Source organism: Acomys russatus, chromosome 2, assembly GCF_903995435.1.
Source record: "Acomys russatus chromosome 2, mAcoRus1.1, whole genome shotgun sequence".
NCBI lineage: Eukaryota > Metazoa > Chordata > Mammalia > Rodentia > Muridae > Acomys > Acomys russatus.
Window position 1 is genome coordinate 38,830,261 of NC_067138.1, and position 12,997 is coordinate 38,843,257.

At 43.2% G+C, this 12,997-nt stretch overlaps 1 protein-coding gene across 1 annotated transcript in view; it reads right to left on the minus strand.

Annotated features, from left to right (window-relative positions):
• Positions 1 to 3,844, minus strand: part of Lrrc69 (leucine rich repeat containing 69) — a 114,786-nt gene extending 110,942 nt beyond the window's left edge. The window contains exon 1 of the mRNA XM_051155892.1: positions 3,519 to 3,844. Within this exon, the coding sequence (XP_051011849.1) occupies positions 3,519 to 3,701 (183 nt within the window). The 5' untranslated portion in view covers positions 3,702 to 3,844. The remainder of the gene's footprint in view (positions 1 to 3,518) is intronic.
• Positions 3,845 to 12,997: the final 9,153 nt, after the last annotated feature.

The window sequence follows — 12,997 nt, forward strand, 5'->3', positions numbered from 1 at the left end:
AGTTAAGTCCTCTTCCTAATCCTACTAGAGTATGTCTAAACAACTATTCCCATAATCAGTCCATACAGAGGTTGTTGTCCATCAAATCCTGTTTCCAAATATAAAGACCCAGAGCCAAACATGAGAAGAGAGACAGACAGACAGACAGACAGAGAGCTTGGAACACTCAGCCCTAAACAGTATGTTTCCAGCAAATCCTTCTCCTCAGAGCTCAGGGAACCCAATGAAGAAGAGGTAGAAAGAATAAGAGGCAGCGGCAGCAAACAAAGCCATCCAAATGAGCAAAGCCATGGGAGCTCACAGACTGACGCAGTGCGCACAGGGCCTGCACAGGTCTGCACCAGGTCCTCTGTGCTTATATTATGGCTTCCAGTTTAGTGTTTTTATGGGATGCCTGAGTGTGAGAACAAGTGTGTCTCGAATTCTTTCATATGCTTTAGTTTTGTGAGTCAGGGTTTCTCTGTGTATCCCTGGCTGTCCTGGACTTGGTTTGTAGACCAGGCTGGCCTTGAACCCACAGCGATCCACTTGCCTCTGCCTCCTGAGTGCTGGGATTAAAGGCGTGCGCCACTGCACCCGGCTGGGTCTCTGATTCTTGCACTTTCTCTTGGGCTCATTTCCTTCTATTCGTTTGTCTTGTCTACCTTTCATGTGATAGCTTTTGTTTTGAGGTAAGAGGGTTGGGGGCTTGACTTTTTTATTATTTATTTACTTTACATTCCAGTTGGAGCTTCCCCTCCCTCCTCTCCTCCAAGTCCCTCCCTCTCACCTCCCCTTTCCCCTATGCACCCCTCCTCCCCTTCTCCTCCATATTCCCTTTGCAGTGTTCTTCCACTTACTGACAACTCTCCTACGCCCACATTAGATTCAGGGCTCTCTGTCTCTGTCTCTACGTCTGTCTCTTTCTGTCCCTTCCCTTCCCTTCCCCCCCCTCCCATAAAGCACTCTAAAGATAGACCTAGGATAAAGAAGCCTAGGTTCAAATCACTTCACTTTATATGATTTCTTAATACCAAGCATTAAACTAAGCCAGTTCCCTACTGAAGAAATTGAAGGGAATAACAGAAACAAAAAAGATAAGAGTCTCACCGGGTGCAGTGGCGCACACCTGTAATCCCAGCACGCTGGCTGGCAGAAGCTGGCAGATCTCTGTGAGTTCAAAGCCAGTCTGGTTTACAAAGTGAGTTGAGGGCAGCCAAGGCTACACAGAGAAACCCTGTCTTGAGAAACAAACAAACAACCATAGAGTTTTACCTACCAGAAGGATAAGAAAACAATAATAGAGCCACAAAAAGAAGACAAAGTCATGACATGTAGCTCTGGAGGTTTCTTTCCTGAGCAAGTATACTTTGTAACATGTGACTTTTTACTATGCAACTATTACTCAAATATGAAGACATATTATAGACATTTGAGATATGCAAGGGACCTAAATATTAACTACATCATAGCCAGACTAAAATGATATATGGAAACTGTATTGTAGAAGAAAGGTAGCCTGCTGGTGACGCAGGCACATGGTTGTAATTCTAACAATCCTGAGGCAGCAACAAGTGAGGTAATAGGAGGAAAAAGGTAAAGGGGAAAAATGAGGAGGAAAATACAGGTTTCAGAAAACAGCTGAGCCCACTGTTGGGTGAGAGGAAGTGATGCCCTGGACTACAGCACCCAGCAAAGCCAGAGGACAGTCAGCTTAGTTAAGGGCAGGAGAATGGAGGCTCCCAGAGGAAACTACCACAGAGAACAGGTGCATTTGAACATTATGTGACGTCACTTTGGGGAGAAAAGAAAGGAAGCGGTGACAATGTGAAGGTGCAAGGATTAAAGGATTAAATGAGGCAGTATAAAATAAAGTGATCTAATTTTTTTTTTTTTTAATTATAAAGAAAAGACAAGAAGGGTCAAGGGACAAAAATGTATTAACTGACTCTGAGTAGCAATGTACATTGTAGAACTCTCTAAGGCAAAGTAAAGGCTTGATGATGGTTACAACTGAACAAGATGTCAATGCTATAAAACTTATAATGGGTGATGATGTCACCAAAGCAAGGCCAGAGTGGATTGCGCATGCTGGTACTGGCAGCTTACACAGGGGGGAGTACAGAGAGGTTGTGACCACTGAAACGGTCTAAATGTGTTGTCACACTAAACTGATGACAACTATAAAGAAACTAAGCTTGTCATGTACTTGCACTTGGAATTTTAAGAACAGGAATTAGAGCAGGGCATGGTGGCGCACATCTGTAATCCCAGCACTTGAGTGGCAAAGTCAGTCATTCTGTGAGTTCAAGGCCAGCCTGGTCTACAAAGTGAGGCCAGGACAGGCAAGGTGACACAGAGAAACCCTGTCTCAAATACATTTTTTTAAGTAATTAAAATGGACAAGCCAAAGAAAAAATCAATTATACACTGAAGTGAGGACTGGGACTGGACATGGCGTGAGAGAGAATTTTAGAATAAGCTTTTTAACAATGAAATTGTAACATTTTTTAACAACGAGTTTTCTTATAACAACATGCAGTGCTTTTTAATAGAACAAATTCAAGCAGGAAAACAAATCAGTTCCAAGTTTTTAGTGAGAGCTCAAATTCTTTTGCTTGCTCATCTGTCCAGAAAAGCACGAGTCCCTGTCTTAAAGCTGTAACTACACCATTTGAAGTCAATGTAACTACCATACTATCAGCCCATTTCTTTGGAGGACATAGCTGAAAATTACAGAGTAAGTGGTGTCAAAGGTACAGGAGGCAGTGTGAAAACAACACATCAATTCTTTAACCTTTAGTAAGTGGCAACGACTGAGGCCTTTATAGGCTCTTTTGGTGTTGACTGTGAAGAAGTCAACAGCAAGAAAACTGCAAAGTTTGCCTCCTCCTAATCTCAAGATTTTTAGCAGCTGGAATCAGGCATTACCAGGCAGAACCGGTTAACACAAGCATCTGGAACTCATTCATGTCCACTGCTGCTCTTTGAGAAGGGTACTCTATTTTAAATATTAACCATCTTCTAAAGGCTGTCTTAGAGGGAGAAATTCCTTTTCTATTCCTATCAACCCTCCACTTGAAGTCCCAGCCAGCTCTAGGAAATGAAAAAGTAATTCCCTCCCCAACATGTCTTAATTCCATATGTAAAGACTTCAGGACAGTGCCCCCAGGGGGGTGGGCACAGTCTTGCCTGAACCCTCAAAGCCTATTTCCAGATGTGAGCCCCAAGGTAGACTGACTACCAAATCCAGGCTTCCAACCTCTTTCCAGATGACAGCCTGAAGGAAGATGAGCATAGCAAGGATCTAAGTCTGATTCCAGATGTGGGCCAAAGGGCACAGGAGTAAATTGCAACATCTTTCCTACCATGTGTAACGCCCAGAGCGAGGGCAGCTACTCACGCCTCTCCAACAACACTTCATATGGTCTCCAGAGAGCTAAGCCTACAAAGGTCGTGCCAGTGCTCCGTCACTCACCACTTTTATCTGTTTTAAATCCTCAACACACACACCCCTCGAAAGAACTAAGATTCCTCACCTTGGTCAAGGTGCTTAGCTCAGGGCACACTTTACAGATGAAATTATTTTGAAGATATAGAGTCCTCAGACCAGGCAGCTTTTCTAGTCCTGAGGGCATCTTTGTCATCTTCTTCCTACTCAAAGTAATGATCTTAGTGTTAGTGCCTCCCTTCAGTGCTGTTACCAACAACCTCTCAGCCATGATTTTTCAGGAAGTGGCCATTGTGGAGGTGTGTTTATTATATATCTTTAGAACATCTAATTGCAGAATTGTTGTGTCATAGAAGCAAAACCACTCCCCATTATGATGAAGGAGGAGGTGTTGGAGGATTTTCTGGGTTGAGGGAGGAAATAGGCACTGCAGATGAGGCCAGAAAACATACAAGGCAAGGCTTGTGTACCTAGACGTGTCCATGCCAGACACATGGCTATTATCAAATACTGAGATCACATCAGGATTCCGGGCCAGCTTTGGGGGTTTTCCACCAGTTTGAGATGAGGAACACTTAAACATTTGGGGGTTTGGGGAAGTAATGTAGAATGGACTGAAACATTTCCTAACACTGAGGCCTTGGAGCTCCTAACAGCATTTTATAAAAGGATGGAAAAACTCATTAATCATACTTGGAGTGGGTGGGACATCAGCTTAGTCTAAAAACTAATAAAGGAGAAATGAATCAAGCATTTATTATATTATTCCAATACACACTGCATGTCAGTATATTCAAATAGTTCATAGTTTTCATTCATACCAAAATTGAAACTGGTAAATAAACTTTAACAAGCCTTAGAAAATTCATCATTTCTCCAAGTTCTAATGAAATAAAGAACTTATGCAAATATCATGATTGCTAGTTTGGTAGGAATGAATTTAAAACTGAAAGTTGAGGCTGGAGAGATGGCTCAGGGGCAGGGCACTGACCGCTCCTCCAGGAGTCCTAAATTCAATTCCCAGCAACCACATGGTGGCTCACAACCATCTATAATGTGATCTGATGCCCTCTTCTGGCCTGCAGCTGTATGTGCAGGCAGAGCACTGTATACATAATAATAATTAAATCTAAAAACAAAAAACAAAAAAACAAAAAAACAAAAAAATGAAAGCAAAAGGCTTAGTGGTGGCATGTCTGTAATCCCAGCCTCTGTTGGGGTGCATATCTGTAATCCCAGCATTCCAGGAGGCAGAGGCAGGTGGATCTCTGTGAGTTCAAGGCCAGCTTGGTCTACAGTGAGTGCAGAACAGCCAAGGTTACATACAGAGAAAACTTATGTCAAAAACCAGAAATAGGTAGGTAGGTAGGTAGGTAGGTAGGTTGAGGGGGGAGGGGTGGGGAGAAAGAAAGAGAGAAATTGAAAGAATCATGTGGATGAAAGGATCTGATAGGATGATGCAGCAGAGAGTACAGCTGAAATGTTCTTGCATAAAACTAAGCCTGCACCTAACAGTGGTCTTGTGGTCTAACAATACATACAGAAAAGTGAGGCATGGAGAGCAAGCTAAAGTGACCCTCAGGGGATCATTCAGCCACGTGGAAAGTTCTAGAGCAGTGGTCCTCAACCTTCCTGATGCTGTGGTCCTTTAACACAGTTCCTCATGCTGTGGGCGCCCGCCCCCCCAGCCATAAAAGCACTGTTTGCTACTTCACAACTGTAATTTTGCTAGTTATGAACTGTAATGTAAACAGGGGATTGCCAATGTGAGTGGTGACCTACAGTTTGAGACCTGCTGCTCTATCAGGGAAAACTGAAATGAAGTTTCAGTAATTGCATAATTAAAAATGGAAAGTGTTCTGAAAATGAGCATTAAATAGTAGCCAAATACAGTGTATGAATCTGGACGGAATCTTGATTTCAATTAAAACAGGAATCTGTCAGGGAAATGTAATGATGAGCTGGGTATTGTGACAGTAATCTGTGATTCTCTTGCATATAAAATGATATGGTATTAGCAATAGGTTTTATACGTAGTCAACACTGAGAAATGTATATTGAAACTGGAGGAAGTTGTGGAAGAAGCAGACAGACACAATGTTGATAATTATTGATGTTGAGTAACAAGCACACAGGGCTTCTTAATACTAGTCTCATGGTTTGCAAAGTGGGGTGGGGGTGTATGTTCAAAATTATAGGAAGAGAAGGCTGTAGCCGGTGACCTTTGATGATTAGAATCCCATCTAAGCCTAGATATGAGGGTTTGAAGGCACTTTGGTTAGATAGGTCTGTTCCAGACCTAGATTATGATTTCCAAATATTTAAACACTATAAATGACACTCTGCCTTCAAAGTTTTCAGAAGACAACTCTAATGCAGGAACTGACTATACAGCAGTAAATGAGGAGCTAAAGGGCGTGGCTCTCAAAGAAACTACAGTCCATCTGTAGAAAGCAGGTAATCATGACGGCGATGGAGACCTCTCTTGTCTAGATGAGGGCAGCTGCTTTGTGTAAAAAGTGAAGCAGGAAAGAAAAATGAGTAGGAGGGCGTTTGCAGTTTTAAATACGGACAATAGGGAAAAGCCTCACCAGGAGGATGCTATTGAGGCAAGAAGTTCCCAACAGGAGAACAGCAGGTACCACAGTTCTGAAACAGGAACACCAACCTTACAACAGTATGACAGATGTTGCTATCATAGCAACAAGACAAGCTGGTCACTAGTGACTTCCAGTTGCTGGTATAGACAGAACCATTATCAGCCACTTAAACAATGCCCTTCCTGCCCCGCCCCTTCACCCTTAGTTTTATAAGAAAAACTGTTAAACAAAATGTCTGCAGGGCTTTATTTTTCAAAAGTTTTACTCTTAGGGATGGAGAGAAGGTTCAAAGGTCAGGACCTGAATTTGGTCCCCCAAACCCGTGTCCTGAAGCTCATGACCACCTATAACTTCATCTTCATATAATCCAACATGCTCTTCTGAACTCTGAGCACACCTGCACTTGTGCATGTGTATGTGTGTGCGCACACACACACACAAAAGAAAAACAATAAAAATTACAACTAAGAAAAATCATACTCTGTTTTCTCCTGACATTGTATAAATCTCTCCTCTGGAGACAGGCTGGTGAAAGCACTTGCTGCACAAGCATGAGGGCCCAAAGTTCAGATCTCCAGAAGCTAGTAACCCCAATGCTAGAAAGGCAAAGATTAGGAATTCCCTAGGCAAACTGGCTAGCCAAAGTAGCTATGTAGACCCTGCTTCAATGAATAAGGAAGAGAAAAGTAGAGAAAGACTGCCAAAGGCAGCCTTGGGCCTTTACATGTGCGCACACGTACACGTACACGCACACTCACACATACTCCCTAACATATATATAAACATGAGTACACACATGCACACATACACAAAAACGAACCTTTTAAAAATCTGTGGCACCATCACCTCTTATTTGTTTATTTGTTTATTTATTTATTATGTATACAGTGCTCTGCCTGTAAGTATATCTGCACACCAGAAGAGGGCATTAGATCACATTATACATGGTTGTGAGCCACCATATGGCTGCTAGAAATTAAACTTAGGACCTCTGGAAGAGCAGAGTGCTCTTAACCTCTGAGCCATCTCTCCAGCCCTTGCAACATCACCCCATAAGTGACTATTGTGTGTCCAGATTGTAGATGGTACTTAAACACTGGAAAATTGCTAAGCAACCTAAAGAGGAAAAGAGGGCACTGCAACCTGATCCTGCTTTCTATTAATTTGACATAGACAGCAATGTAAACTTTGACTCCTTCTTCTATCATATATAGCAGGTAACCAACAGTATAAACACAACCTGCTCTGGTTATCTGTTGTTATGAAACCACCGCACAATTATTTATAACACTTACTTATTCACCAATCTTCATTTAGGCCAAGCTTATGTTTGCTCCCTTTGGTGACCACTGTAGCAGCACAAAGGCTAGACCAGCAGAAATCAGCTAAAAGTTCACTTCCCAGCATCTTGCGAGAGATGCTGGTTTTTGACTAGGACCTTCTGGTGCTCAGCATGGACATGTGGCTTGGCTCTAAGTATCAGTATCTCAAGACAGAAAGGAGGGTGGAAACATGAACTCCATGGCTCAGCTTGAAGTCATGGGGCATAGCTTCAAAAACAATCTTTGGGTTAGAAAGAAGCAAGTCACTGACGTCTGCCCATATCTCAAGTGAAATAAATTAAATGCTCTTGGCAGCAAGTAAGAAAAATAAAGTTGTGGTCATGTTTTAAAAACCAACCATAACCCTTCCTAATCTTTCATATATATATAAAGCTTGCTTATGTTGAACACTATAGAGACAAAATCTTGACTGGCTTCTGAGAATAACATTTGCAAGGCTTATCCATGCAAAAGCACACACCATTGTTTAACTTTTGCTGCTAAATAATATTCCATTATACTTACTTTTCACTTTTGACTGACTCATCTTTTCATCTGCTTCAAGGGCATTTGGGCTGTTTCTGCTTTTTGGCTATTAGAGATAACACTGATTGAAGGAAGCATTAAAAGTGTAGACATTTTCATTTAACTAGGGTATAAAGTTAGGAATGAAATCATTAAGCCATACCGTACTAGTGCACTCTTTTTGAGGCATTTTCATGGTAGTTGTCCCATTTCATTGTGGTAGGCACAGTCAGACCAACAGGACAGTAAGGTTTATGTTTCATTTAGCATGATTCCTTTCTATCCAAACTGACACAAATCTTTTGAAAAACTTCAGTGGGTCTTTCAAACGTGTTTGGCAAGCTCTGTCAAGCAAGAGCTACATCCACAGCTGCCTCCAGCATGTGCAGTCTCTACCTTGGATTTCTTTTTGTTGTTGTTGTTGTTGTTGTTATGTAGTGCAGTGATGCACACCTGTAATCCCAACACTCAGGGAGGGAGAGGCAGAGGCAGGCAGATCTCTGTAAATTCAAGGCCAACCTGGTCTACAAAGCAGGTCCAGGACAGACAATGCTACATAGAGAAACCCTGTCTCAAACAAACAAACAAACAAACAGAGTGTTATAATAGGAGGGTGAGGAGAAGCACCATAGCATGCATATGAAGGTCAGGGGTCAACCTGTGGGAATCAGGTCTTTCTGTCCACCTGTAGGATCCGGGGACTGAACTCAGGTCACCAGCCTGCTGGCAAACACCTTTCTTTGTTGGGCCGCCTCATCTTGGATTTCCAGGTGAAACTGCTATGGAATTGTATCACTAAGATTCCAGCCATTCACTTGTGCTCTTTCATCTTCCTGTGTTCTCAACAAGCTCTATACATCATCAGCTTCGTCATCACGCTCCTTTACAGTTTCTTAGATCTGCCCTATCTGGAAGACATGTCTTACTCTGAGCATCATGTACTATCTGGAGAGACTAGGTACAGGAAAGAGAGCTGATAGAATGTTACAGGGATTTATTAGAGTGCAGATCAGCCTGCGGTTGGACTCATCCAACAATGGCTGCCTCCCAACAAAAAGTCCAAGAATCCAATACTTGCTCATTAGGTCCAGCACGAGGCCAGAAGTCTTAGCTGGACTTCAGTACGTGTAGGACTCCTTTAGAAGCAGGCTCTCCTGCAAGTGAAGAAATGGCCTTGACTGTGAGAACAAGGACAGGCAAGGGTAAAAAGCAAAAGCTTCCTTCTTCCGTATCCTTTATATAGGCTGCCACCAAAAGGTGTAGCACAGATTTTAAGGTGAGTCTTCCCACCTCACAAGACCCAATCAAGAAGATCCCTCACAGGTATACCCAGTAGCTTGGGTTTTAATTAACTCCAGCTTTGGCAACTAAGTATAGCCACTGCAGTAGAAATGAAAGGGTTTATTGTTCAAACTCCCAAAGTCATGCTCCTCTCTATTTAAAATTTCTCATCTTCCTCATCTTTTACTACTATCCTGATAGCATTCTTGACAAGACTTAGAAATCTCTTACCTACAGCATACAGTTGGTGACAAATGTTCATTTCTCACCGTTAAAGCAACTAGCCTTACTACACTTTCTGCTACATAGACGTTAACCTTTTTTTTCCTCAGCTCTTTAACTCTTCACCAGTAGCCTCCTACTATGACATATCTCCCATTCATAATCTACACAAGACTCTTCTTAGACTTGAGGCCCACTCCCAAAACTCACTTCAGTATTTTTGTTATAGCAGCAATTTAATTTTTAAAAATGAGACAAAAACTAGACACTGTGCAGAAAATGGGATTTATTGTGTAAACTTAACCTTGTGTAATTTAGGAGGCACTGGGGGCTATTGCCTCTGCACCCAGTGCTGTGCCTACCCTAAAAAGATGAAGGAAATCTAAGGGAAGAGGAAATGCAAGCTCCACAAAAATACACTGCAACAAGTCAGACAGCAAAATAGCAAGTACATGCGGTGCCTTATCAGGCAGGCTTCTCTAGAGAATCCTGCCAACCAACCGTGTATGTGCTACATATGGGGATTTAATAAACGGTTAGGGGTTAGGGAAAAGGTAGCTTAACAATGGTTGTCCTTAAGATGACGAGGCGGAGGCCAGGAAGCCACTCAGTTTGTCTCCGTCTGACACCGAAAGCCTGGAAGCTCTCTGGAGAGTTCACGCAGGAAGGTCACGGAAGCTGGAGTCTGATGGCAGAAGAGGGTGACAGCCAAAGGAGCAGGAGAGGCACCAATGCCGGAAAGAGCCGCATAAGAAGACACAGCTTTTCCCTGGGCCCTCCACTTTTGAGGGCAGGCCTTGCCCCTCCACTAATCCTCTCTGGAAACGTGTTCACAGACATGTCCAGAATCATGCCTGTAAGGTGCTTCTAAATCTGGTCAAGTTAACACTCAAAATGCGCCATAACACTCCTGCAACAACTGCTGTTTCCTAAGCTGTAACAAAAGATTTCTCCCACCCCACCCCACGTGTGTGTGTGTGTGTGTAGCCAGAACTGGCCTGAAACTACAAAGGACTCTGTGCTAAAACTCTGGCTTTAACAAATGCTGAGACTCACTGCCAAATTCTGAGGTGGAAAGCTGGGAATGTTATGGAAGAGCTGTGGGACAGAAGGACCTGGAAGGGACAGGGCCTCCACAAGGAGACCAACAGAGTCAACAAATCTGGGCCCAGAGGGACCTGCAGAGACTGATGCACCAATCAAAGACCATGCACGGTGAGGACCTAGACCTCTGGCTCAGATGCAGTCAATAGGCAACATAGTCTCCTTGTGGGTCCCATGATACGGGGAGTAGGGGCTGCCTCTGACATGGACTCTGGCGCCCACTTGTTGATCATGTCCCCCTGGTGAGGCAGACTTGCCAGGCCACAGAGGAAGAGGATACAGGCAATCCAGACGAGACTTGATAGGCTGGGGGCAGATGACAGGGGAGGGGGGCTCCCCTTTCTGAGGCTAGTGGAGGGGGAAGGGGTATGAGGGAGGGACAGCGCTCCTATAGGGATGTAAAGTAAATAAAGGTGTTTCAGCACAATGCCCCCACTATCATATTCCTACCTGTCTGCCTTCTCCCCTCACAGTTAACAACAGAAAGCCACATAGCCTCTCACCTGGATTGCTTTATATTTACCCTCCACAGTCTCTGATCAAACTACACTGTCCATCACACATCTGTCTTTTCTTATTCTTCTTTCTGGGCAGTGCTGAGGACTGAACTCAAGGCTTCACCCACACTGGGCAACGCTATACCGGTGGACATCCCTAGCATCAGCTAACTCCCTTTCTACAATACAATCTGCATATCTACTGTAAAGTAGTCCATGGCTCTTCATTGCTTGTCTGTTAAAATATGCCCAATAATGCTAAAAATGCCTGAGTCTAATGTCATGTACATAAGAGGCCTCAGGCACACCCACCGCTTTGCTCATGCTATTCATTTGGCCCGTAGGGCCTCTGCTCTAAGAATAGTTTCCATAAAGCAGACTTCAAACTCCACTTAGCCGTTTGGACCTTCTACTTTTTCTTTTCTTTTCTTTTCTTTTTTTGTTTTTTGTTTTTTGTTTTTTTGTTTTTCGAGACAGGGTTTCTCTGTGTAGCCTTGGCCATCCTGGCCTCACTTTGTAGACCAGGCTGGCCTCGAACTCACAGCGATCCACCTGCCTCTGCCTCCCGAGTGCTGGGATTAAAGGCGTGCACCACCACGCTCGGCTATTTTTTCTTTTCCTACTTCGCCCTTGCTATTATATATACTAAGTGGCATAACTGACAAGAGCAGACACTCAACAGACGTTCACTAAGCTTAGGTGAACCAACAAAAATGAGGGTCCAACAATGTTAGAGCATCAAGAGACTACCCAGGCCCTGCCCAAAGCACATAGTGCAGTTTACCACTGTTACTTCCAGCCCTCCACGCGGTGGCTCCTGCATGGTGTTTGAGACAGGAGGACAGAGATGGGAAGCTGGGTTAGAGCTGTGGGTGAGCCTGTGCCTGCACCTGGTCCTCTGTAGGGCCATTCGATAACAACTCAGGGTGTGAAGGGAGAGGGTACGTAGGTTTACAGTTAGAAACCTTAAAAATGGGATTTAAAAAAAAAAAAAAAAAAAACAGTTTGCTTTTTCAGATTTTTGAGTTTGGACCTGTATGTTAAATACACCCCCATGTGTGGGCAGCTACAAATGAGAGGGTTGCTGAAATGCCTGCTGCAGAGCCTCATGGAATGCTGGCATTAGGAGATTTCCCAGCAAGCAGAAATCAAACCATTTGGCAAGAAAATTGAAAAATCATCAGCTTTTTTAAATGCCAGCCTGCGAACCCAGTACAGGACCAGAAGCGAAAGCTGGATGCTAAGCCAGACCAGAGTTAATGACTTACTATGTGAACTTCACCAAGCAACTGGCTCTATCTCCGTCCTCATCAGTAAAACAACAAGAGAATACCAGTCTATTCCACAGAGACGCGTGGGAAATAGCTTAAAAAATGGTTATAAATGACTTCGGAAATAAAAAGTGATGTGAGAATGCTAAATTATATATCCTAGAATGTCAAGATCCTTAAAGTGAAAACAACCATTCATTTCACTAATACAGAGAAGGTTTGTTCCACTTACTAAAACTCTGTGATACAAAAATACCTAGCTAATTCTGAGTGTAACAAAGACCCCTGTGACAAATTGACAGATTTTTGAAAGCCAGGGAAATAAACGAAAAAGCAGGAGTTCATAAATACAGATTATGAAAGAAACCAATGCATTTACTTAACTTGTTTTGGCAAGCTTATTCTGTGATTAAAGTGTGGTCTGGGACTTCGGGTAAAAGTTTTCAAACTAGCAGATGCTTCATGTACTCAAAACTGCGATAGAAATTCTCTGTCCTATAATAAATGGCATTGGTTTCTCTTGGTTCACTTTTTAAAGCAAATATGGAAATAGAGGGTTTGATAGTAGGGCCTTGTATACCCACAGGCCTTCCTTCCCCTGAGAGACTTACTGAGGACTAGCCATGTGGCATGTGCAAGTAACTCATGTCTCTTCAGTCTCATCCTCCTCGTTATCTTTACAACAGGGATGGAAATCCCAAACCCTGCACTGAGGAGGGAACAAGCCCATGCATGTAAACTATTT